Source organism: Odontesthes bonariensis, chromosome 19 (assembly GCF_027942865.1).
Source record: "Odontesthes bonariensis isolate fOdoBon6 chromosome 19, fOdoBon6.hap1, whole genome shotgun sequence".
Lineage (NCBI taxonomy): Eukaryota > Metazoa > Chordata > Actinopteri > Atheriniformes > Atherinopsidae > Odontesthes > Odontesthes bonariensis.
This window is the reverse complement of record NC_134524.1, coordinates 25,806,511-25,830,794: the sequence shown is the minus strand read 5'-3', so window position 1 is coordinate 25,830,794 and position 24,284 is coordinate 25,806,511. Positions and strand designations below refer to the sequence as shown.

At 41.8% G+C, this 24,284-nt stretch overlaps 1 protein-coding gene across 8 annotated transcripts in view; it reads left to right on the top strand.

Annotated features, from left to right (window-relative positions):
- Positions 1-270: 270 nt before the first annotated feature.
- Positions 271-24,284, top strand: part of sorcs2 (sortilin-related VPS10 domain containing receptor 2) — a 342,203-nt gene continuing 318,189 nt past the window's right edge. For 6 of the 8 annotated variants that reach the window (XM_075451686.1, XM_075451687.1, XM_075451685.1 and 3 more), the window contains exon 1: positions 272-741. In XM_075451686.1, coding sequence (XP_075307801.1) covers positions 376-741 — 366 coding nt within the window. In that variant the 5' untranslated portion in view covers positions 272-375. Of the gene's footprint in view, positions 742-24,284 lie in introns of all 8 variants that reach the window. The other 2 variants (XM_075451689.1, XM_075451688.1) reach the window with 1 other exon arrangement.

Sequence of the window (24,284 nt, the reverse complement as noted above, 5' to 3'; positions counted from 1 at the left end):
ACCACCAGCCTGCTTCTGTGCACTTTTCACGAATTCTAAGTAAAAATGTGACAGAAACAACAGTCAGTATGTATCTGAATTCCTCATGGGGTGACTCCTCATGAAGATGGGTTGAGTTGTCGGAGATGAGCGCGCGGAAGCTGCAGCTGCAGGACAGCAGATGGCACCGCTGCGCCGTCCTGTGGATCCCGCTTGGCACAGAGACGCGTACGTTGTTCACGCTGTCTGCCTTCGCTTCAGTTCCCTCTCATCCCACCCTCACCCTCACTCTCTCTCTCTCTCTCTCTCTCTCTCCCTCGGCTTACAGTATACACCTATCTATCTTCCACAAGCATCAGCAGTATCTCCATCAGTCTCCGCGGTACAGGCGCTACTATGGCGCAAAGCATGGCACCTCTGCGCCTCGAAGAACCGGTCTCCGCTGCTGCGCAACTCTGCATCTTTCTGTTGACCGCCTCGGCCTGGGTGGCACTGCCGGGACCCGTGCGTTGTAACAGCGGGGCTTTAAACCGGCGCACCGGGGAGGATGGTACGTCTAACATGGGCGGCGGAGAAATAGGCTCCCCGCTGGGCTTGCAGACGGACGTGGACGAAGATGCGAACGTCGCGGGGAGCTCACCCCGCCTCAGGAGAGCATTGTCCTGGGATAAACAAATGTCCCTGCTCAGCAGCTCGTTCGTGCTGAAAGGGGATGCGACCCACAACCAGGCAATGGTCCACTGGACAGGAGAGAACAGCAGCGTAAGTAGCCTATCCCCCTCCTCCTTTCCTCCACTCTCTCATCTCCTCTCCTGTCCCGACACCATCCGCTGGCTCGTGCACCATCCTCACCACTTCTCCCTTTGTCACCTTCCACCATCTATCACTCCAGCCTCTGCACACATCACCAGAAACAACTGACGGGTCTCGCTGTGGGTTGTTGCAGACGCACGCTGCTGCGCAGGGGGGGAGGAACGGTGCTGCTTTTTACGCATCCAGGTGTTCCACCTGGGCGCGCGGTGGATGTCAAACGGCTGTGGGCTATCACGTCCGGGCCAAAATGACCCACCACACCAGACTTCAGTTACAATCACGTGGTGGGCCAGGGTCACGAGCATGCTATTGTTAGTGCACACAGCGCAGAGTTCGGTGTGACATCTGGGTGATTTGAACTTCCATTCTATTAAATTAGAGCAATATTAAGAGTACTTTTATTGGTGGAACCCTTTAAATTTCCAATCTGTGACTCTAAATTACTATTAATTCCCTCATACTACCGTGTTCTGTAACATTCAGATGGAGTCCAGCAGGTGTGTGAGTATACGTGCCAGTCTGCAGACACCAAAAAGCTCAGTACTGAAATCTTGATGGAGCTTCTTTTTTTTCTGTCCATGGATTTTTGTATCACTTTGTTTCATGTGTGGTTGGAAACGCAATTTGGCCTCAACAAGAATAGGATGCAGTTTCCAAAATAAAGCAGTGAAGCAGATTTCAGACACATGTACTACAGGAGTCCCACCGATGTACAGTGATGTCAGCAGAGACAGGAATAGCACATGTTGCCCAGGTCTGCTGAACTCATTTACCCCTGTGATGATGTTGTGAATGAAACACCATTAAGTATAAAAAAAGGTTTCTGTATGGAAATGAAAGGGATTATATCTATGGACCCTGTCGAATGAGAGCATCTACAGTATGTGAACAAGAGCAGTCTTTGTGGATGGATATGGGCAGACGCGGGGCGGGGGGAGGTTTGAGTGATGGTGTCTGGTGGGGACATCACTTGCAATCAGAGCCTTTTTTGTCCATGCAACCATTGGTGTGACACATTGCTGCTTTACTGGCAGTGGCCACGGGCAGCCTTGGCACAAAAGAGATTTCACGAAAGAGGAAATAATGTGACGATGAAGCAGATGAACTGGATTTGAATGACAAATTGGTTGGTAAATAATGTGACATTTGCAGATAAGATCGTATAAGATTACTGACGGAAGCACAAGAGAATTTGAAGCTGCCACGGGCACTCTGCATGCTGATTTTAAACCGAGAGAAGTTCAATCAGTTGAACGAGAGTAGCTGGAGATTTTGAAAATTAGGAGAATAGAATTGGGGAAACTGATTTAAATGCAAATGAGTCCTAAATGCTGACACATACATAGCTATGTATGAATTATGTCACACAACACACAGCTTAACATTGTATTGGCATGTACATGGAAACGGTGTCTGAGCCTTCATTCTCCAAATGGGCATATTCGATGAGCAAGTTTGACTGACAAAAACAGGCCTTTATCATCTTTGTTTATTATCTTATTTATCTTTTGATCTCCACAAATTGTTGGTTAGATTTAATTCATTTTAAACGGTCTGACTCTTTAGAGCATTAGTGCTCGCAGGGCACAATGTGCTGTTAAATATTGGCCCAGTCTCACCAGAAAATGTGTAATATTCCCAGGTTGTTGTTTCCTGTTGGGCTGCATTCAAGTGACATAAAGGGAATAGTAACACATGACTATAAAGATGAGTAAACCGTAACCATGTCGACTTTTACAACTGTCTAATCATGTATTTTGTAACATGTAGATGTAGTTATGTCATCTAACCTTAACCAGTCACGGGTGAGAAGGCAGCAGAAAAGTAAGGAAGCGTGAGTGGGAAGGAAGTATAAAATGTACAATAACTTTGGAAAATGGTGTTCAGGACGAGTCGAGAAGCAAATATTTTCCAGCACAAAAGTGTTGGCAGATGCCTCTTGCAAAAAGGTGGACGTCATCACATTTGAACAAGCGTGGAGATGTACAGTGTTGTCTATACACAGGCTGGCAGAGCTTAAAAATCGGGAAAAGAGCAAACAGCTGCATGCAGAATGCTAATCATCGATAGCAAATCTAATGCAGAAATACTAGAAATCTCTGGACATTAGAGAGCAAAGTCTGCTAACTTTAGCACGAACTCCATGCAGGAGAAACTTTTTGAAAAAGGCTCGAGTAATCTATTCAGAGAAACATCCAACAAGATTAGCTCATTGTCTGTCTGTGTGGCCATTGGAAGCACTACTTTTTTCAGTTCTCACTAATACGGGTCATAAATTAAAAACCTCACACACTACATGTTGATTTTGATGTAATATGTCCAGAAGTCAAAGAAAATCCTTAAAAGCTTTAATTTGAGCTCAAGGTTTAGTTAGAAAATTGTATCCAAACAAACAGCCCAAAGTCATTTTCTTAAGGATGTTGTGGTACCACGACTCCAAAAATAACTCGCGGAGCTAATACTTTGACATTTAAGACTGGGCGTTAGAGTAATAAAAAAAATCCACATTCTCCCTCTGGACTTCGGGCTCTCCTCTTTTTTCTAATGGAGGCGATGAGTCCGCAGGGATCCTTGTGCTCAGGCACTGCCTGCCACTGGATCGCCGCTGACTTATGCTCAATTAACACGGCGTGGGTATGTACACTGAAAGGTCGACGGGACTGAGTTCATCCTAGCCTAATAAACACAGACAAATGGTACCATTCAATTTCACATTGGCTGACATTTATGAGCGGCGTACAGATTGATGGACGGCACAAATGAAGCTCCACTTCCCTTCCTGTTTCATTATATCACTTCTGAGTCTTTGAGTTTCCAAATGTAAATCTCTGTTGAAAGGATCAACTCCTTAGAGGGCATCTGCTGTCACATCTGTCTTAAAAATGGATAGTCAAACATATATATTAGAGACCACCTAAGTATGCATGTTTTTCTGAAAACGTATGTCTTTCTCACTGTGACTCAGGCTAATTGCTGCTTGTGATGCGATTTGGCCAGCTTCCACCGCCTACACCGCAAAGTGCCCCAACAGAGTGAATAGCTCGCAGAGTTTTAGACTAAAAGTTCTGTTATTCAAAACAGCTACATGTGTACTCTCCGCCGTCCCCGTAGCAGCGACAGTCGCTTTACTTTGGCAAGCCTCGATCGGCCAATTGATGGATTACAGCATAATAGAGCTTTCCCCCCGGCAACCTTCGTAGGTTTAATTCAGGAGCAGAGAGAGTTTGCTCATGCATGAGTGTGAAAGATGCAAGAGCATTAAGAGAAGAACGGTAGAAGTTGGGTCTTCCTCAAAAAAGTTAACGGTGGATTTCAAAGAAAAAAACTCGGATGATAAGATGTGTGAAAGTTGTCTCTGTTTTTTTTTTTTTTTAAGTATTTTTGGGCTTTTTATGCCTTTAATGATAGGACAGTGTGAGAGAGACAGGAAGCAGAGAGATGGGGAAGACACGCAGCAAAGGGCCACTCGGTGCGGGAGTCGAACCGGGGCCCGCTGCATCGAGGACTAAGCCTCTGTACATGGGGCGGCCGCTTAACCCACTACGACACCGACCGCCCCAAAGTTGTCTCTGTTTTAAATGAGAAACTGTTTGGTAAATCTAATACATGTGTTGTGTTTTTTTTTTTGTTCATTTTACTTTTCTTTGTCTGTTTCCTGTTGTGAATTTCGCCACTAATGGCAATAGGAGGATTTTGTTTGTTTCAAAGGGCAGCAGAAACAGACTTGTTTGTATGACTGGGTACGACTTGGTTCGGTTAAAATCTCTGTTTTTACGCTCACTGAACTTTTGTGCACTAGTGTTATAGTGTTATAATATGCTATTTTTGGTATTTTGTAATGTTTTATTGCTGTTTTTTTTATTAATATTTCACTACTTTTTATTGTTAATTGCTTTTATCAGTGTGGTCATCCTTTTTTTTTTGTCTAGTCTTTTTTCCTTGCTTGTGTTCATTTATTGCTTTTCAAAGCACTCAGAGTTGCATTTTGCTTGAAAAAGTGAGAAATAAAGACTGATTTGTGACAACAATACTTATAGATATGATATAGAAGTCACAGGGTGAAAATGTCTGTATCTGGAAGAGTGAAATACCCATTTACAGTCAGAAACACGGTATGCTGCAGGTACAGGTGATCGCGTGTTGATCTGTATCTTGTGTTAAAACTTTTTATAATTGTCACTTTATTGTCTGTAGTTATCCGTTCCCACTACCCTTTCACTGTCATGGTCTGCAATCCTGAGATAAGAGCATTGTGACAGGGATCAGATTTTTCAGTTCCAGATACAGCCGAACAAATTCCCGTTTTCTTCCAGAATGTGGTTAATTTCCAACGGTAAACTCCGCTAAAAGGGGATTCTGTGTGTCCAGATATGCACCTTTTCACTAAGTCATGAGAGCAACATGAAAGTACCTAAATACAGGGCCTAAAAGTTTCACTATCATAAAGTTGAGAAACTTGCAATCCCGTCACCACGAAAATATGTACATTGCCATTTTACATCCTCTAGATATGACAATAATGTACTATATCGAAATTCCTTACAGAGCTTTGCTTCAGTTGCTCTTTCTTTTTTTGGAATATGCACGACAGATTTGACTTGACAGTCAGCTTTCTTAACTAGCGAATGACCACTTACTTGGTGGAAAGTGGGGTGGGTAGATAGCCACAACACATCAACCGCCATCTGAGAGATTTTTCAAACAGATTTTTTCCGCTACAAAACACACTTAAATCCGTGTGCTTAGGTTCAGCAAATAACATAACTAATCATGGTTAAGAAAAAGCAACATGCTTTAGCGTTAAATAAACAACGTATATCACCTTCCTTATGAGACGTCCCTATGTCTCATAGTGCTGGACACACCAGCCACCTTTTTGGCTCAGAAATGTACATATTGTTTTCTTGGGCTGAGAACTTGAAACAGAGACTGGACAAAGAGAATGGTCAAAGTTAAAGCACCAGATACCAAGATGAGAGTTGTTACTTTTCCCAGAATACAACAAACAGCAGCTCTCTGTTGGTCTGATAAATGTCCACACCTCTCAAAGTGAACAAACTACCAGCTTGCTGAAAAGACTATTATTCTCATAATAAAGACTGAACTTCAGGGCAGGATGCAACGCGCTCTTCTAGTTTAACATTTCTCTCCAAAGTGGCCACAATCTCGATTTGTCTTTAGTAAACCGAAGTGAATGTGTGGAATCGGGAGATTTAAAAGGCACTGATTTAAAACGTCTCTCTCAGGTAATGCTAGTGGTGATGTGGAAAAAACAGACACCATGATGAGTGAATCACACCATTTGTTATGGGGTATCAGCACATCCCATAAAAAAATCTGCACACAGAAGTCTTTTGAAATACAAAGCACTCAAGTCATCTTTTAAAGCATTTCAGGAAATTAGAACACTGTGAAGTAAAACAAACCTATTTCAGACATTAATAGGCATGCATTGAGTATAAATGAGCCCAGGAGGATGTCCTGCCAACGATGAGGCTGTACAACATGACACCAGCTTTCTGAGTAGGGGGAACCTCCCACTATAGAAAAGACTCTCTTTGTGCTTGTCTCTCCTTTCTCTGAGTTGTTGACTAGCCCTGGGGAACCCTGAGCTGTGCTCGTCTTCCATCTATTTCTGTCTCCTCACTATAGTGATGAACGGCGTGCGTGTCCCTGATGTGCGCATCTGGAAACCGCCCTCGGCATATAATGGGGTTTCTCTACTTTGCGTCAATCGATTTTTTTCTTCTTCTATGAAAGACAGCTTAAAAATTGGTCTTGTGACCACACCTATTTAAAAAAGAATTGCGAGTCTGTGTGTGTGTGTGTGTGTCTGTGTGTGCGCGCCTGGTGGCTTGTCCCACAGTAGTCCAAATGATTAATGAGCGCCAAAAGGGGCGCTGACAGTCCAAACTCTCGGCCCACCCTCAACCCCCATAGGGGAATTGTGGGTAATTTCTTGCCACTTCCTGGTTTAAGAGCCCTCCTGGGTGGAAATAAGTAAAAGAACGGGGGGAAGCTCTGACTGTATAAATCATAAATCTTCATCTATACTATAAAATCACATCACTTTTTCGTAGCTGCCTGGGAAACAGCCTGATATATGGGCTGAGGCTGCTGTGCTTTGATTTTCATGTTGTTTTTAAGATTCATGTGAGATGATGAGAGCACGCTCTCTGTGCTGTGCTGTCTTATAATTTGGAGTCCCTTCAACGCCATACATAAACATAAATAATCAGTAGCAAAGGATGTGCGGAGCATGGAGCAGATGGAATAAAATGGTTGCCTCTCGGGAGAGTTGATAGAGACGGACGTGGAGACTGCATGCAGACTAGGAGAAAACCCGTGGCGTCAAATGTTTCTAGAAGTGGATCGAGACTATATTGCTTACAGAACCGCCCTCCTGAATTGTTGGGGTGTCTGTACTAGGTTCAGACAGAACTCTTATGCTTTATTACTATCTCCTTTTATCGCCATCTCACATAAACGTCTCAATCAATGTCGAGTGAATTTAATTTCTGTCTAAAAGAGAACTTGAAAAAAAATTAGATTTACCAAACAGATCAGTTTGTAATTGTGTTGCGGAGCTCGGCTTCATTTTAAAGATTGAATTTTCCAATTTTCAAACTGATTTAGCTAAACTCTGATTGGAACTAATGTAAAATCAAAATAATTTTGAGATTAATTAGATTAGATTCAATCCAGTCTAATAGTCAGACATGGAAAAAAAAGTCACAAAAACTTTGTGCTCACAGACATGTTTTTTTTCTTTGCTTTGGGACAAAGAAAATACCCAAAATACAAAAAAATAAATGATCCCAGTGACACTGCGCTTTGCAAAAATTCTCACAAAGCAACTGTTGTATTGCATTTTAGAAGCAAAAAAAGTCTTTGGAGAATTTGGAGGTCGGATGGCTGGAGCTTAGGTTTCAGTCACTTTATCCTTGTACTCACAACTTCATATACACAATATTTTGGATACACGAACCAGACACCCAGGCACAAAATAAATACTGCAGTCGTGTTCGCCAGTACAAAAACAATTTTCTGTTTTGTGACTTTTATCTTTCTTTGAAACCAAGTCAGTACACACACACACATATAAAAATAGATATATAAATATAGATATATATATATATGGGCAGAGGCCACTTTAACGTGTGATCAAAATATTTTCTTTAGTAGAAAGTATGGACAATTTGATTTTTTCCAATGTTGCTGATAAGACGTGTTTCACCGCATCAGGTTTTCTTCTGGAGATGTGCTCTCGTGGCTGGAATTGCGAGAGAGAAGACATACGAGAACGTCTGTCTACAGTATGCGGGAGGCAAGAGGTGATGAAGGAAATCTAGCTGTGGATATATGGTCGTGCTGTGCTGTGCTACAGTGAGGAGCAAGTGAAAAGCAGAATAAACGTCAGAGGAAATGCAAAAGAAGGAGCAACTCTAAGCGGCACGCGCGCATGCTCACTCACATACAGGCAGTGAATGATCCGGAACATTTGCTGATGTGTTTGCACACTGTGTCACCCACTGATGTTCTGGAAATTTTTCTAGTGGACCAAGCGGAAAATACCAACAGAAGTCTGGAACGAATGATGCAGACATTAGCATTCCCACATGCCACTGCTCTGGAACATTTCTTGTATATTTTAGCACTCCAGCACATGGGTGAAAACGCCACACGCACATGTTTATGGACAAATACAAGAAGATGAAGTACAACCGAGGAAAAAAGCAGACAGAAATGACCTGTCTTAGTGTCCAAGTGTGATTGGACTTGGTTAAATGTGCATATGTGTAGCGTACATGTTTGGGTTTAGAGAATGTGATATTGAGTGTGTTTGTGCTAATATGATGTGCTGTGGTTATATATGAAGTGCAAGGATTTATCCACTTTACTCCATGTACCGTGGCCCTCATTAGGCAGTCCATCAGATGCACAGCTGGGTCTTAGCTGCCTTTTTTTCTCGCTCTTTAAATCTTTGACACAAAGTTTAGGGCATGGCACTTATCTCCGTCTTTTTCACCTGCCTCCCCTGTATCTCAGCTGTGTGGATATTTATCATATAGTACCCTATTTCACCTTTCCTTTTACACAGATTTCTCTATACATGGCATCAGCATCAATGTTCATTACAGCTGTTACATTTTACCTTTGATGTCACCTTCAACCCTTAACCACCCCTCCCTCCCGCCGTCCCCGTAATGGGCACACTCTGCTTTCAGATTGCACACCTCATTTTAGCCAATCGGATCAAAGGGTTATCAGCCTGCAGGATACAGCTAATCTAAACATGACATTGGTTGAATTTAAATAGAATATTTTAGAGGGAAACATAATGTTTTATGATAAGGTGCGTGCCTTTCTTTGCCTTCTAAAGCACGGCTCATGCAGGCGTGCCACGCCCTGTCGTCACGCACGCACGCACGCACGCACGCACGCACGCACGCACGCACGTGCACACACGTGCACACACGTGCACACACCATCTTGACTTGATGTGAGAGGCATTCGTTCATGCTTCACCTACTGAACGATGCTCGTTTGGCCCCTGGTTGTTCTGCACAGGAAAATTGTTTGCACATGTGAGAGGAGACAGTCTTGTCATTATCTTGTCTGTCCTTGTTCACCCTGCTTGAAGAGATCCTCCGAAAGCCACACTGTATCATCAAACTGTTTTGCTTGGTTCCCCTCTGCTTCTTTTTAACGTGACTCATGCGCCGTCTCCAAATTCCCGAGCACGAGCTTCACCAAAACAGACTGGCCAATCTACTCTGCCATCACCACATATCTAAACGCGACGTGTCGGGGTGTCTCCACAACATTGTCAAATGGCTCCTGGCTTCCTGTCACGGATGAAAGATGCTTGCCCTGCATGGAGATTTGAATGATACATTGCCGTAATGTCTGTGTCATTTCGATGAAATGCATATTTTCCAGGTTAGAACAAGGCGCCACCCAAAAACAGTGCATTGAATTTTAAAAGAAAATATTCGTAAAGGCTAAATCACGTTTGGAGCACAACCTTAATTTTCATAGATCACATGAAGTAGACATCACACGTGTTGTATTTAGGGGTAATAGAGTTTGTTTGGGCAGCATATTGTAAGGATTGCAATCGTTCTTTGTAGACATCGGCCCTGAATATGAGCCTCCAGAATCCTGTTTTGAGTACATACTGTAGGACCAGACTCTAAAACGATGTCTCAATCACATACTTCTCAACAAAACAGAACCATGCAGTTACAAGTTGAAAGCTTTTGCTTTAGCAAATTTTTTGTCAGCATAGAAACCAGTAAAAATGGCTGCCTATGACTGTGAACTCATACGACTCAATATGTATTTCGAGGTGTTATAACTGTTTCTGCTTTGGGGCGTCAGATTTAGCAGAGAGTCAGATTTTGACACAACAGCTGGTGAATCAGCATATCCTTATTCAGTTTCTGCAAAACTGCCCATGAGTTTCTGGGGATTTGTGACTTCTAACCTCATCAGGGTCGTTCATCAGGGTTAGTCATCTAGCCTAATCTATCGATCTATGATGATTGGAAGCGCAGTTCCATTTTCTTTGTCCTCAAGTCCCTTTTTCTTTCTCCTTTTCCAACTCTGTCTCTTCCCCGGACCACCAGATTTGACTATTGTGGCCGGCTTTTTTTGCCAAGCTAAATCAAAGCGAGGGTAAAACACACCAATGCCAGTGACAAATATAATTGGCTTGTTTCATAATCCTGGTGTAAAGTGGCATATTTGGATGCTGTTAGTACTGACTTCGAATCAGAGTATGTGTTTGCATTTCATCTGCTGGCAGAGCTGATGCAGGCAATAGCAAGTGAACTGCCAGAAACCTTGAAGCACAGTAAATGATTGTGCTCGTCCGTCAATAAGATCTCCATCCAAGGCCTTCATCTTAGTATCAGCTCAGAGTTGGCACAGGTTTGCTCTTCACCCTTCAGCGGTACACTCTCAGAAAATAAAGTACAGAATTGTACCTTTAGGGGTACGATGGCTTGTCACTGGGACAGTACCCTCAGAAGGTATAGTTTTGTACCCTTGTGGTTTGTACCTTACAGAGACCAATCTTGTACCTCTGGTGGCAATTTTGTACCCTTATACTGAAGTAGCCTAACACAGACTGTCTATTGTACCCCAGCATGTAGAAAAAAAAGGTACATATATGTACTTTTTACCACTTGAGTACATATATGTACCTTTTGGACCCTCAAAAAGGTACATTTTACCTTTAAGTCCAATAATTAACCATAGGGGGTATAGCATAGATTGTACCTCAGGGGACAAAAAAGGACTCGTACTGTACCCCTATTTCTGAGAGTGTAGGTAGCATTTGTCGCTTTGATGCCATAGGTGCTTTGCTAGCAAGACTCTGGGAAAGAACATAGAGCAGCGTGCCGCTGCGGTGTTCCTGTCTGGTTATGTCTGTTGAATGCTGGCTGCCAGGCAGCCGAATAAAGACAGCAAAACAGGTTTGTCTTACAGATTGTTATGAGGCTGCTGGCAACAGGAGTAACAGATTACTGTTTGCTTGTTCCCTGCGTCGGTGTCTGTGTGTGAGGCATATGCACCTATTGCTAAAGAACTATAATTTTTTCTTCTCTTTCCGTACACATGTTCTCTTACAAGAGCTTGGCAGCTGGAAACTCTTAAAGACTCCAAAGCTCTCAAAGTTACTTAATATGTGTGTGTGTGAAATAGAAGAGGGTTACTGGTTACCTAGCGGCAGCCAAAACAAGTAGTTGGCAAGCTGCAGCACAAAGCCGTCAGCTGCTTGAACATCTCAGACATTCTCCAAACTTTCATTCCTTTGTCACGGGGGGAAATACAGCCAGCATGCATTCATTGTTTTCCCAGTTTTGTCTCTGTAAATAGAAAGGCCTTTTTTTTTTTTTTCCTTTTTCCTTCTTCATTCTCATTGTTTTGTGCTCTCCTCAGCGTCTTCTGTAGTTCAGCTGTCATGGTTGATAGTTCCAGCCCGTGTTGCCCTGGCAACCCACATTGGAATCCTGTCGGGGTCTTCCAGTGGTTTGGTTCCTGTACTGAATTCAGAGTGGCCCCCTTTTGCCTCACACACTTCTCTAACATCCTGCATATTTTAAATCATAGTGAGATTGTCAGTTCATCTCCTCGTACTTAAAAATGTGAATGAAACTTGTTTCTGGGCGATCTCTCGTGTCGGGTTACATCATTAATCTGTCACTTATTTACCTGAGAAAAAGCCAGTAGATTAACAGTTCCTTGAGGATGATTTCTTAAAGAAATTTGTGACAGCTAATCTGTGTCACGAGATGGAATAAATTTCAGATCCAAGATGGAATAAACATAAAAAGTTCAACTTATGGTATATATTCACTCTGATGTTTTCTCTTGTGCCAACATGAGGATTAGGGTGAGAATACATCTATCTATCCCTATCACCTCGTAACTGTAAACATGATTTACATTTTGATCTATATACTGATAACTTCAGTATATAGATCAAAATTACATCTTTTATTCCACATAATCTTTTGAAGTGTGAGTATTTCAGTTAGATAATTTGCTAAACCAAGATTTGATTCAACTGCTTTTAACTTGACAAAAATGATCTGTAGATGTAAAAAAAGTTTGGAGTAATTCATCTTGGCCAGTGTGCATGTGCCATGTGTGTTTGGGATGTGTGCCTCTCTGCCTGCCTGTAGCTACTCGGAACAGTGGGGATGCTGTCTGTCCCTATAGAGCCCCACAGAGAGTTTTACAATGCAGCACAGCAGAGTTCGTCCATTATTTCACGTTCACAGTGACACAGAAAGACTTTGAACTGTGTTCTTTAGTCCTAACTTCTCCTTCATTATAATCTCAGTTGATGTAATCGTTCGTATCTTTAGATTCCAGCAGTGAAAAATTGAAAATTAAAATGGAATCGTCTGTTTTCATTATTTTATCAGGAATATTCATTTTTCCAGCCATCTATTTTCTTGTCTGCTTATCACTCATTGAGGACTCAGTTGCAAGGCCAAGAGTCTGAACAGAGAACCCCAAAGCTCCCTCTGCTCAGCCACCTCCTCCAGATCTTTTGGGGAGACACCAAAGCGTTCACAATATAGGCGGCTGGTGAGCCCAACATTTGGCAAGGCACCGAAATCGCTGTTTTTTTAAAACCAAAAATGGCGTAAGAATGAGTTATTTAGCATAATTAATAACAACAACTAGGGCTGGGCGAGTTAACTCATTATTATCGCGTTAACGCATTGATTATTTAACGCCGACAAATATTTTATCGCGCATTAACGCAGGTTTTATTATTTATTTTATTTTGTAAAAGTCTGTTGCTCACAGGCTTTTATTTTGTAAAAGTCTCTTGCTGTCTGCTGCGGAACCGGAAAAGAAAGTAATTGGCGGATACACCAAACATGGAGAAGGGTACGGAACTTTTACTCGGCCATTTTCATTTTAAAGTTCTTCCAGACGGCGGAGTCGACAGAACCAAAGTCATCTGTAAACACTGCCAAGTTGAATTGTCTTCTCAGCGTAGTAGTTCCTGTCTAAAATATCACTTAAAGGTAAAACACACAACTGATAGCAGCAAGTCATTCAAGGAAACAGACAATGGAGCGAGGCTTCTACATAAAAACTACAGAAAGATGCTGATGCTAAAAGTGTGTTTGCACAACAAATGTTATGGCACTTTCATTCATATGGCTGCACATTTAAAATAAAACTAAATGCTAAAAGCTATACACTACTTTTGAATTCATTTTTGGATTTTGCGTACAAATGCGATTAATCGGGATTAATCAGGGAAATCATGCGATTAATTAGATTAAAAATTTTAATCGTTGCCCAGCCCTAACAACCACACAAGGATTCTGTTTCAAAATGAGGACATGACGGTGACGGTGTGGAATTAATTTTCAAGACTAACAAGTGTCCTTACTGTCTGTCTAGCATTTAAGGATTTTTTTTTTGTACTTTTTTCTTTTTTCCACAACACAAGCACATACATTACACACACCCACAAGGCTACGGCGAGCCACAGCCACTCATCACTCATTTAATAGGCTATATAGATCTGGCCCAGTGCAAATGAAGCGTTCAAATCAACTTCTTTGTTTTTCCTTTGCCTTGAAAAAAGTTTGTATATACTTTTTCCAAAATAGGGTTTGAAAATGTTTACAATGCCAGCCCATTACCCATATCGCCTTGGGCCAGGTCGGTGACAACATTGTTGTATTATCACCTGACCTGTTGTCACCAGGGGGCTGCAGCAACAACACCCACACATACAATATAGTAGCCTATATAACTTGCGCACATATATTATATATAATTTGCAAAATTCCCAGCATAACATTTGGGAAGGCCCGGCCTAGCCTAGCCTTCATTACCAGCCACCCATGGTTCACAAGCCACCTGAGACTTGATAATCTCTTGAGCGAGCCCTTGGTCTTCCTTGAGGCTTCCTCCCATTGGAGCATGTCCAAAAAACATCCCCCGGGAGGCATCCGGAGGGCAACCTGACCAGACATGCCTCAATCAACTCCACTAGTTTCTTTTTATGCAAAGTAGAAGCCATTCTACTGAGCCTCTCCTGAATGATTAGAATCCCCAGCATATCCCTAAGGGTCTTTGGAGGAAGCTAATTTAGGCTGCTTATTTTCTGGATCATATTCTTTTCCGGGACCATCCACAGCTTGCGATCATAGGTGAGAGCTGAAACGTAGGTGGGCTGGCTTCACCTGAACATCATATTCACAAATGTTGACTTACATGATATGCTCACAAACATGTCTAGGTTTTAATTCAGGGGTTTGGAAAAATACCTACAAAAATATTTGAAGACTTTGCATCATCAACCTCAAACGCTCCATCAGCTTTTATATTTTCATGTACAAACAACTATTGAGGTCTGAAAAATGCAGGCTGCAAGGAGCGAAAACACAAGCTATATAACACTGTTAATTATTATTTGAATGGTGGTGATTAAGGTGGGTGGAAGGTGGTGCACATAAAATCAACAGCATTAAAGACATCAAAGTCGGTCATTTTTAAATTCTCGTCATGGTTACCGATAGAGTTTTTGTTAGTAGATTTGTCACGTCAAAAGTCTTAACACCTTCCCCAATGAATGGGGTTGTCCAAAGTTTGGAATGGTACTGTTTAACATTTACCACCGGGCAGCGTTCATTCTCGCACCTCTTTAATTAATCATTCCATTCAGACAATGCTCCCTTTGTCCTAAACATCATTTACTCTGACAACAAGAGCAATTTTTCTTCCTATTCTGAAGCCTCTACAAAGCGCTGCCCCATGCTGCCTTTAGCTAATTCTCTGTCACACTATCTGTGAAGTGAGTGGAGTTAATTAGCAGTAAGTTAATTTGATTTTGAACACTTTCTTTTCTCTTCACAGTTACAAAAAAGAGTCATCCATCGCGTTCTTTGGTGAAGGCATTGATTTCCTATCAAACCCTCGGATGCTTTAAAATGACTAAAAGGCATTCATTTGCATTATTTTCTGTCTGTGGACTTCAGGATTCTCTAAAATGCCCATGAAGAATGTACATGAATCCATCCCAGCATAATAAATACATATATGCATTCCTCAGAAAGGTTGAAAGCCAAAGTGGCCTCCTCTTACACTGGCCTAGGGGACCATGTTTTTTTTTCTTTTGTTTATAGAAGGTGTAGCTATCCTGAAGTGTGTCTTGGCGCTCGAGCCGGGACTTCAACTCAGCCTTGTCTGAGGTTCAAAGTTATCTCTGCGACCCACGTTCCACGAGGAATGATATGCTTGCCTGCTCTGCCAACCTGACCTACACATGCGCGCACACTGAAGGCAAGGCAAGTTTATTTTTAGAGCACAATTCATACACAAGGCATTTCAAAGTGCTTTACAGCTACATAAAATCACAGGAAGGCAAATAAAAGCATTCCAAAAAACATTTAAAATAATCATTAATTGATTGAATTAAAAGCGAAGAGTGCGGATAAAATACTTTCAGGTGTCATAAATAGAACTGTTTTCAGCCTGGATTTGAACGTTGTCAGAGTTGAGGCCTGTCTCACATCTTCTGGAAGGCTGTTCCAGATTTTAGGGGCATAAAACTGAAACGCAGCCTCACCTTGTTTAGTCCTGACTCTGGGCACCAGCAGGAGACCCCTCCCTGAGGTTCTCAGAGTCCGAGTTGGTTCATATGGCTCTAACATGTCAGAGATGTACTTTGGCGCGAGACCATAAAGAGACTTGTACACAAGCTGAGCTGTTTTAAAGTCTGTTCTGTATTCTTAAAGTCTTAAAGTCTATTCTTAAAGTCTATTCTCTGAGCAACAGGGAGCCAGTGCAGAGACCGAGCACTCAACTAATATGGTCGTATTTCCTGGTTCTAGTAAGGACTGGAGCAACAGCATTTAGCACACTGAGGAAGACTAGAAGCAGTATAACGTGAATTACCATCTGTTGACACACATAAAGCCCACCAGTTATGATGCTTTTTGTCTCTAAGTTTAAGAAAAAGAATGGTGGGCTTGCTGGCGGTGACTCATGATAACAATTAGCACACCGGCAGAGGCGTGGCGTTGGTGGAGAGTGTGTGTAGGTGGAAAAGGGAAAAAAGACAGAAGAAAAAAGACAACTCACGACCGAAATTTCATACATCTCAACTCTCCATATTTCTTTGGAGGCTTTCAGCAAATGCCTTGTGAGGAGCAGCGTTTGTTTTACATGAAAAAGACGGGGCTCTGCATTGTGAACCGCAGTGTTTCACACTCAGGCTCCCAGACTGTTACTTCCATCGTGCTCTTTCCCTCTGTCTCCCTCTGTGTCTCTCACCCTCTCAATGTGGTTTACTTTTGCTTGATTGATGTGTGCCTGAGAAAGGGAATAAAGATGCAAAGCAGTGACAAATTCAATTACTGTTTGGAGTGCAGCTTGTTGCGGCGGAGGCGTCAGGTGATTTCCACATTCTGCAGAATAAAAAGAAACCATAAAGCGGTGTGACAGTTGGATAGCGGGATCCTAAAAGTAAACTTTAATGCAAACTAAACTGGTGATAATGTGGTGCTTAATGTGCAGGTCAAGGATTTGAGTGTGAGGGTGTGCCATTGAAGCCCAGTCTTGTAGAAAGATGTGAAAAGCCATCTTACAGAAAACTATTTATTCATGCTGATGAAGATGAAATCTGCAGATTAATTCAATCTGGTTGGTGGAGCATGTTTAGTGTGTTCAGGTTAGGGGTAGGACTCAGCATCCAGTTATCCATGAAAAGCGCATTTTAACGCAGTACATAATTACAGCGTCTGTTTTGATGCCATGATGTTTCTCAAACTTTAACCATTTAGTTTTCAATACCTAACGAGGACAAAGTATTTTTTTTATACCTATAGCCATGCAATTTCTAATTCCTAATCTTAACCATCTTGCTTTTAATACTAAATCTCAACAAACTAGTTTGTTATTTATAAAACAGACAGTGAAAGTGCAAAAAAACAGCGATTGAATGGGAAAAAAAAAGCCATTTAAATAAAAAGTCGCTTAAAGGTACTAGTGGTCTTGATGGGATTTGATCTTGGACTCTCCCACTTTTTTTGTGTTGCACCATCCACTAACCCCTCCGATCGCCAAATGCAGCCTTGTTCGCCTGTTAAATGTGATGCAGCAGTTAATATGTGACTATACTACAGTGAAAATCATGTCTATGGATATGAATCAATAGAGTACACATATGTGACTATTTCCCATTTTGTCAAGAGACCTTATTGGCTGGTTGCAAAAGACTAAACTTAGGAGAACAGATCAATCAAAATGATCCTTTTGCTTACAGAAGTAAAATTAAAATGAAAAACAATTCAAATTAAAAGGTTACATTTTGACATAGTTATGGTAGTTGAAGGGCTACCCATTGGACAGTTGGCTTTTTGCCTTATATATTCATTCAAAAGAAAAGCAGAGAAAGCTTTGGCAGCATGTAGCTAACTTTTGTTGATTTGTGGACAGTTGACTGCTTTGTAAAAAATATTCTGTCAAGCGGCCAAGCTGGAAAACAGTTTAAAGACTTTTTCTTATCATTTCTGCCTGAATAAGTTTGTCGGCACGCTTTTTAATAGGTGCCTCTTGGTGTTCTTGTTGAACACACTGACAATCTTTTTTTGCACATCAAACTTAGTGTCTTTGAACTGTCAGAAATGCAACATTGTGCTGTTTTTCTTGAAGGATTTTTCCAAAGTCCGGCTCTCTGCCATCGCAACTGCTAACCTAGCTCCGTTTGTTCTGCTAGAATCAATTGAAATGGGATTTTAGGTTCAGCTTTTGCTCACCTTAAGAACGAGCAGTCCATCAGCCCATCATCGAGTTGTTGCATAGATGACCATTTATGCTTTATGTACTTGCACTTGATTTAGAACAGGCAAAGTATGTGTTGCTTTGTCTTTCTTAACCTTAACTCTGGTATTGACAGTGGCAGAAGTAGTCAAAACTTTTTCGGCACGATGCACGTGCATACGTATACTTAACACCATTCAATAGCATAGCTAATAAGCTTTTATGTCGTAGTGCTTATTCTTAATACATTTATAAAGAAACAATGCAACATGTTTCATCCACTTTATTTTGTGGGCAAAGTCCATGGTTTCTTTGACTTTTAAAGCCTCAGACTAAAAACAAAGTTTATAAGGTTGTTACCATTTTCATCAGATGTTTTTTATTCATTCGTTTATTTTTGTATGTGATTGAGGAAGCAACACGAGCAAAGAAAACCAAACATCCATCAGTCTTATGGCTGGCAAATTTATTGATCCTCAGAAAGGTGAGTTGGGTATGTTGTGAGTAGAACATTGGTGGGACCAATCCTGACCACTTGCCCATTGCCCCTTTCCAGCACATGTGTATGCGCTGTGAGGGACTGATGAAAAAGGAAGCTAGGGCAAGGAATGAGGAGCAGTTAGTGCTTCTTCCGTGCTGTGCAAGAATCTGAGTAGTAATCTATTCACTTTGTAATGCTTTCAACAACATTAGAAATTTCAAACTGCGCCACTTGCCAGCTGGTTGAACGAGGGAGCAGCCGTAGCCAGCATGTGAGGCCGCTGCGCCTGCTGACCTAGCTGCTAGCAGCTCTGGTCCGGCCAGCTGGCGAGCAGCGCATGTCTAATATTGTTGTCAGCGATATATAAAGTGAATTCGTCAACATTCTGATACTTCCGCTTGCATGCAACCCTGTTTATTTAAACATCCTCATCTTGAGAATTGCTCTCTGCTTCAAGCGTGTATGAATGAATTAGCTCAATATTAGAACAGGTGATGGAAAACCATAGCAGAGTCGGTGTAAACAGGGCAGATGTGTTTTTAGCAGATTGATCTGCCAGAGTGGGACTTTCCTTGCTAATTTAAAAACAGTACATCTGAGAAATAAATACATTTCTGTATATCTAAGTCTATGTCTTTACAGTAAATGTCCAAAGTTTGAACAACAGGTTTCCAAAGATCGATGATTCTGACAATTCCTCTGAAAAACTGCACCTGGGGGTAGATGTGTAAGTGGCGTAGTTGAATCCACTTTGTGTTGTTACTTTACACACTCTACATAGAGCAATCAGAGATTTAACACTCTTACCCCGGACTTTTGTTTCTAAAACTTCAGGTGTGTCATTGTCGACTCTGCGACGGAGTGCTGTCATCCCTGAATCAGACTCCATCTTTGCGATTGACGCCATGCTTGCTTCTGTTGACTTTTCTTTCCTGGAGTTCTCCAGCCTTTGTCATGTGTTATGTAGTTAGATCGACTCCAATCCTGTGATCCATAGGATTCCCAAACAATGTCTGCTTCTACTATTCCCACTCTCCGTCTCCTTTCCGTCTGATCTCATTGTTCATACCTTTTCAAATGTCACTGGGATCCAAACCTCAGCTAAGTAATTCTAACAAAACATTCCTCCTGCAACACCCTCTGAGAAAAAAAGAGACATTTGATCCTTCTTCACTTTTTTGTCACTTCAGCCGAAACTTCTTCTTTATCTTATCAAGAAAAAAAAGGCTTGGTCGAAATCGGGAGTGTGAGAGAAAGATGGAGAAAGGAGTGCCAAAGCCTCTGGAATAAAGCATGTAGACCCAATGCATCACTCAGGTAATGAGATTCTCCACTGTGTTTGAGTCAAAAGCCCCTCAAAACCCGAGGACAAACAAACCCCTTAGTGTTGTCTTTCTGGAGAAACACAAATATATTCACTTGCTTTCAGACATTTTCCTATTCAGCATATTTTAGCAATTCCTTCTCTCCCCTTACACTTCTGCTTCTCCGGTCCATGAATGTGGATAGACCGTTTGTATGCAAATGCGTAATCTGGAAGAACCCCTGCCCCATATACACACACACGCACACACAGAAAATCCCGTAGAGGTTTGGATCTGGCGTGCTGAGGTGAACAACGTTCCAGCCGGGAAACAAAGGCTGGCAAATGAAAACATGTTTGCCCTCTCTCTCTTTTTTAGATTTATTGTGTGTACTCAGCAACAGGCCCAACTAGTTCTCTCTTCTTTTTGTGAGGTTAATCCCCTTCCTATTATCATCTTTTTCATTTCATTTGGCTGTGAAAAACAGCTTAGCTTCAACTGTTGTGCAAAACACAGGCTGATTTTTCGGAGCGAGGTCTGCAAAAGGTGCTGATGAAAAGAAGTCCATGTTGGGATCACGACAGATCATTGACGGACAGGCTTTTTTATTCTGTATCGCTTCTGTTCTGAAACTCACAGGCTCTTTCACTCATGGCTCATCAATTTTAGTCAGAAAAGGGTAATACCAATACACCTAGCAAATAAAAAGCAGGAGACAGTCAGTAAATTTCAACCTTTTTTTTCTCCTCCAAGGTTTTAATCTCACTGACTTGCCTTACAAAATCCGACAGAAATAATAATATGAAAATAAAAAATAAAAAATTCCAAAGATATTCAGAAACTCTAAAGTCAGGGTATTTTAACATCAGGGAAAAGGTTTTAATGAATCTGTTGTTCAATTTGTCTGAATAAAGTCTGAATAAAGGTTATAGTGTCCGTGATGGAGCAGTTTCAGTGGCTAGTGGATTCTCTCTTTTTTTCTGTTGTAAAGTTGGAGTTTGGAGGATGGCTAAATTTTCACATTTCTTCATGACTTGTTGGCATGAATTAGCATAATTTCAGCATCTCTAACTGAAAGTTACTGCTGTGATCCCAGTATTTGTGCTCACTGGAGTCAAGTTTAAACTGATTATTATTTCTGATATCAAGAGGTGACTATCCAGGAGTTTAGTTTATGATTTTTGCAAAGGCTCGGGCCAAACCATTCATTTCTCACTTACAAAGTTCTGACATGATTCAGTTCTCTGCTTTTCTGAGTCCTTAAACCAAATGTTTCAGTCGTCAGTTGACATGCTAGCTAGCATTTTATTTGACGTTTCTTTAAGGGCTTCTTGCCTGGACCTAAATTTAAGGAAAGCTCATTCATCACGTTTAAAAAACGCCTGAATGATAAATGATAAAGGTAGAGAAAATCAAAGGAAGTGTTCCTTTTTTTGCGATTGTTTACAGTGCCCTAATTTAGTAAGGTAATACTAGCTTGTTACGCTATTCAAAGAGACAATGAGTATTTTTTTTGTGCTGGCTTTGTGAGGCTTCTGTTCTTTGCAATATGCTGAGTTTGACATTTCCAAAGACTGCCATTGATACCAACTAAACCATAGATTTTATTTTTTATGTATCTTTTTCCCTGAGCAAAATCTTCAATGGGGCTTTCTGACTGACAACATGTGCAAGATATTTGGTCTCTGATGGACGTGATCCTGTTTCTGTACCCGCAGAGCTGAAGAACAGCTCAGTCTGGGTAACATCAGAACGGGAAGTGCTTTAAAGCTCAGTTGATGAAAACTGTACTTTTGATGATGTAACACGACACTTTATCTCTATACAGTGCCTATACGTGCATATATGTGTGCGTTGTTGTAGTGCTACTGTGTCTGTCCCTGCGAGTCCAATGCCAGTGGCCCATGGAAAGAAGACATTGGGCCTCATGCAAGAACCGTTCGTACGCACAGATTTGTTCTTAAATCGTCCGTACGAGTGATTTAAGAGAATTTGTGCATTCACCAATCTTTTCGTATTTTACGTTTTCTTTCAGGTACGAACAGAATTTACGAGTGATCCAGAGCTGTCGTAGGAGTTTCGTAAAATAGTCCGCTGTTATTCAAATCAAGTTTGCTTGACTAATGGATTGTATGTTTAATTACTTTCAAGAAAACATAAATAAATATACATTATACCCCATAATTATGCTGACATTATTTTGTTTGACTTAAATTGTGCACTATTGAAGGTTCATTTGAATCTGTAACGGGAAGCGCAGCGGCTGTCTTGCTACTTTTGGATGCCTTAGTGCGTCAGGCTCTTGGAAGAGACCGTGTAGATACCCATGTGGAGACAGACGAATGGCTGACATCGCGATTAAGATTCCCAAGGACTGTGCTGCTACAAATATGCAGCTTCATAGAGCCACAACTCCAGAGAGAAACACGCCAATCAAACCCAATTCCACACACGCCCACCATCCTTACCATCTTTGGATTTTTGGCCACTGGAACCTTTCAGAGGGAGATTGGAGACAGATCGGGTGTGTCCCAGTCCTCTGTGAGTCGTGCGCTCCCCTTGGTCATCAAAGCTCTCATCAGTTTATCATCCATGGTACATCAAATTCCCATACACCTCTGTCCAACAAGTACAAATTAAGAGGGACTTTCATGCCGTGGCTGGACTGCCAATCATAATTGGAGCACGAGACACATATACCATCAAAGCACCCGTGCTGTCGGGAGCGCACTGAGCTGAAGGCCATGTGGGTGCCAGATTTGCGCAATATTGCCATGATGAACGAGGGTCTCCTACTACCTGAACCAGCCCAGGCAGACAAGAAGCTGTGGTGCCAGAAGACCCCCCTCATGGACCACCCCATCAAAGTGCCATCATGATGAGGCAACAACTGATTGCACGGCTTTAGTTGCAGTCATCAAGCGCCTGGCCATGGCGAGACGTTTTTTAAGCCATTTTCATATCAAACCAATTATTTTTTTATTTCGGTGACATGGTATTAACATCACTCCTAATTGCTTCCCATTTCTTAGCTTTAGCAGGTCCCATAATTCCACTGCTGGCACTGCTAAAAAATGACAGATTTTCCTTTTTGGATCTCTGGAAGCAGAACTTCAGTCTCAGAGCCCGTAAAGTTGTTCTTTTTGCGCCTTGATGTCAATTCTCATGACTCAACACTCAACACTTCCTGTCACAGGAGAGAGGAAGCACAGCCTTATATGGTATCATTTTGGGCGTGGAGTATGCAAATCTACTATCCTCGTGCACGTGAACTTAGATACGCACGAGTGGGATTCATCATTTACGCAGGTCGTTTACACACTTTTTCCGAAGTTAAGAGCGTTTGTTGAATCAGACGTGGCGTGTTCGTACGAGACCTTCTTACGAAAAAAGTGAGAGAAATTTAGAATAAAAATACGAAAATGTTCTTGCATGAGGCCCATTCTTTTCTGCTGTGTTACAGCCTTGTTAAACCCTTTCTCCACCGTTAAACCTCATCTTTCTCACAGCCCTATTTTTCCCAACCCATCCCGGCTTCTCCCGTTCTCCAGCATGTGAAAGGCAGTCAGTCTCTGGCCATTCAGAAGCAAAAGAACAATGTCTGATTGGTGTAGATTAGCCTTAAAGTAGTGATGTTACTTTTGACTGACTGTGTGTGTGTGTGTGTACACTTCATCTTTGCATAACTTTGGTTGCTCCGTTTGGGGTTTTGGTAATCACATGGAAAAGATAAAGTGAACATTTTTCTCTCTCCCTCTTTCCCTCATAAATGCCTTTACTGGAACTGGCCTCAAACATGGCTGTCTGCTGCCAAGAAGCTGCCCTTTTCTCCCTGTCAGCTGCCGCTACTGGCCCAACACTCTGTTTTGTCACATTGGGTGGGGAGTATGTGTGTTTTAGAAAAGGGGTGTTATGGCTCTGGTTTGTGTCGCTCCACATCCGTCACAATGGCCGCCAAAATCCCCATCGCCTCGTTCTCATTAGCACTGCTTCTACTACAAAGAGCCGAGCTGGGGCTCATGGGCGATGTGTTACCGGTTTTTAAAGGGTAATGCCTCATTTTTAAAGTTTTATTTTCGCTGAAAGCACATGCAAAGACGGCCCGTGTGTAAACATGGATATGTATGCAAGCAGGTCTGTCGACTTACCATGAGCTGCAGGAGTCCTTGAAGGTCTCTCGAATTAATTAAGCCAAGCCGTGGACTCACCAAATTTGAGAAGTGGTAGACCTTGGAGAAATTCAGCGATGTGGAATGTTTTTAATGCCAATTTGCCATTCTAATTAATCAGTTCAAGCTTGAGGTTGATAGAAGGGATGTTGAGTCAAAGGTTTGCAGACAAACAGCTTAATAGGCAGATAAATCTGTCAGATGTCCTTTCTGCTTAGGCCATTT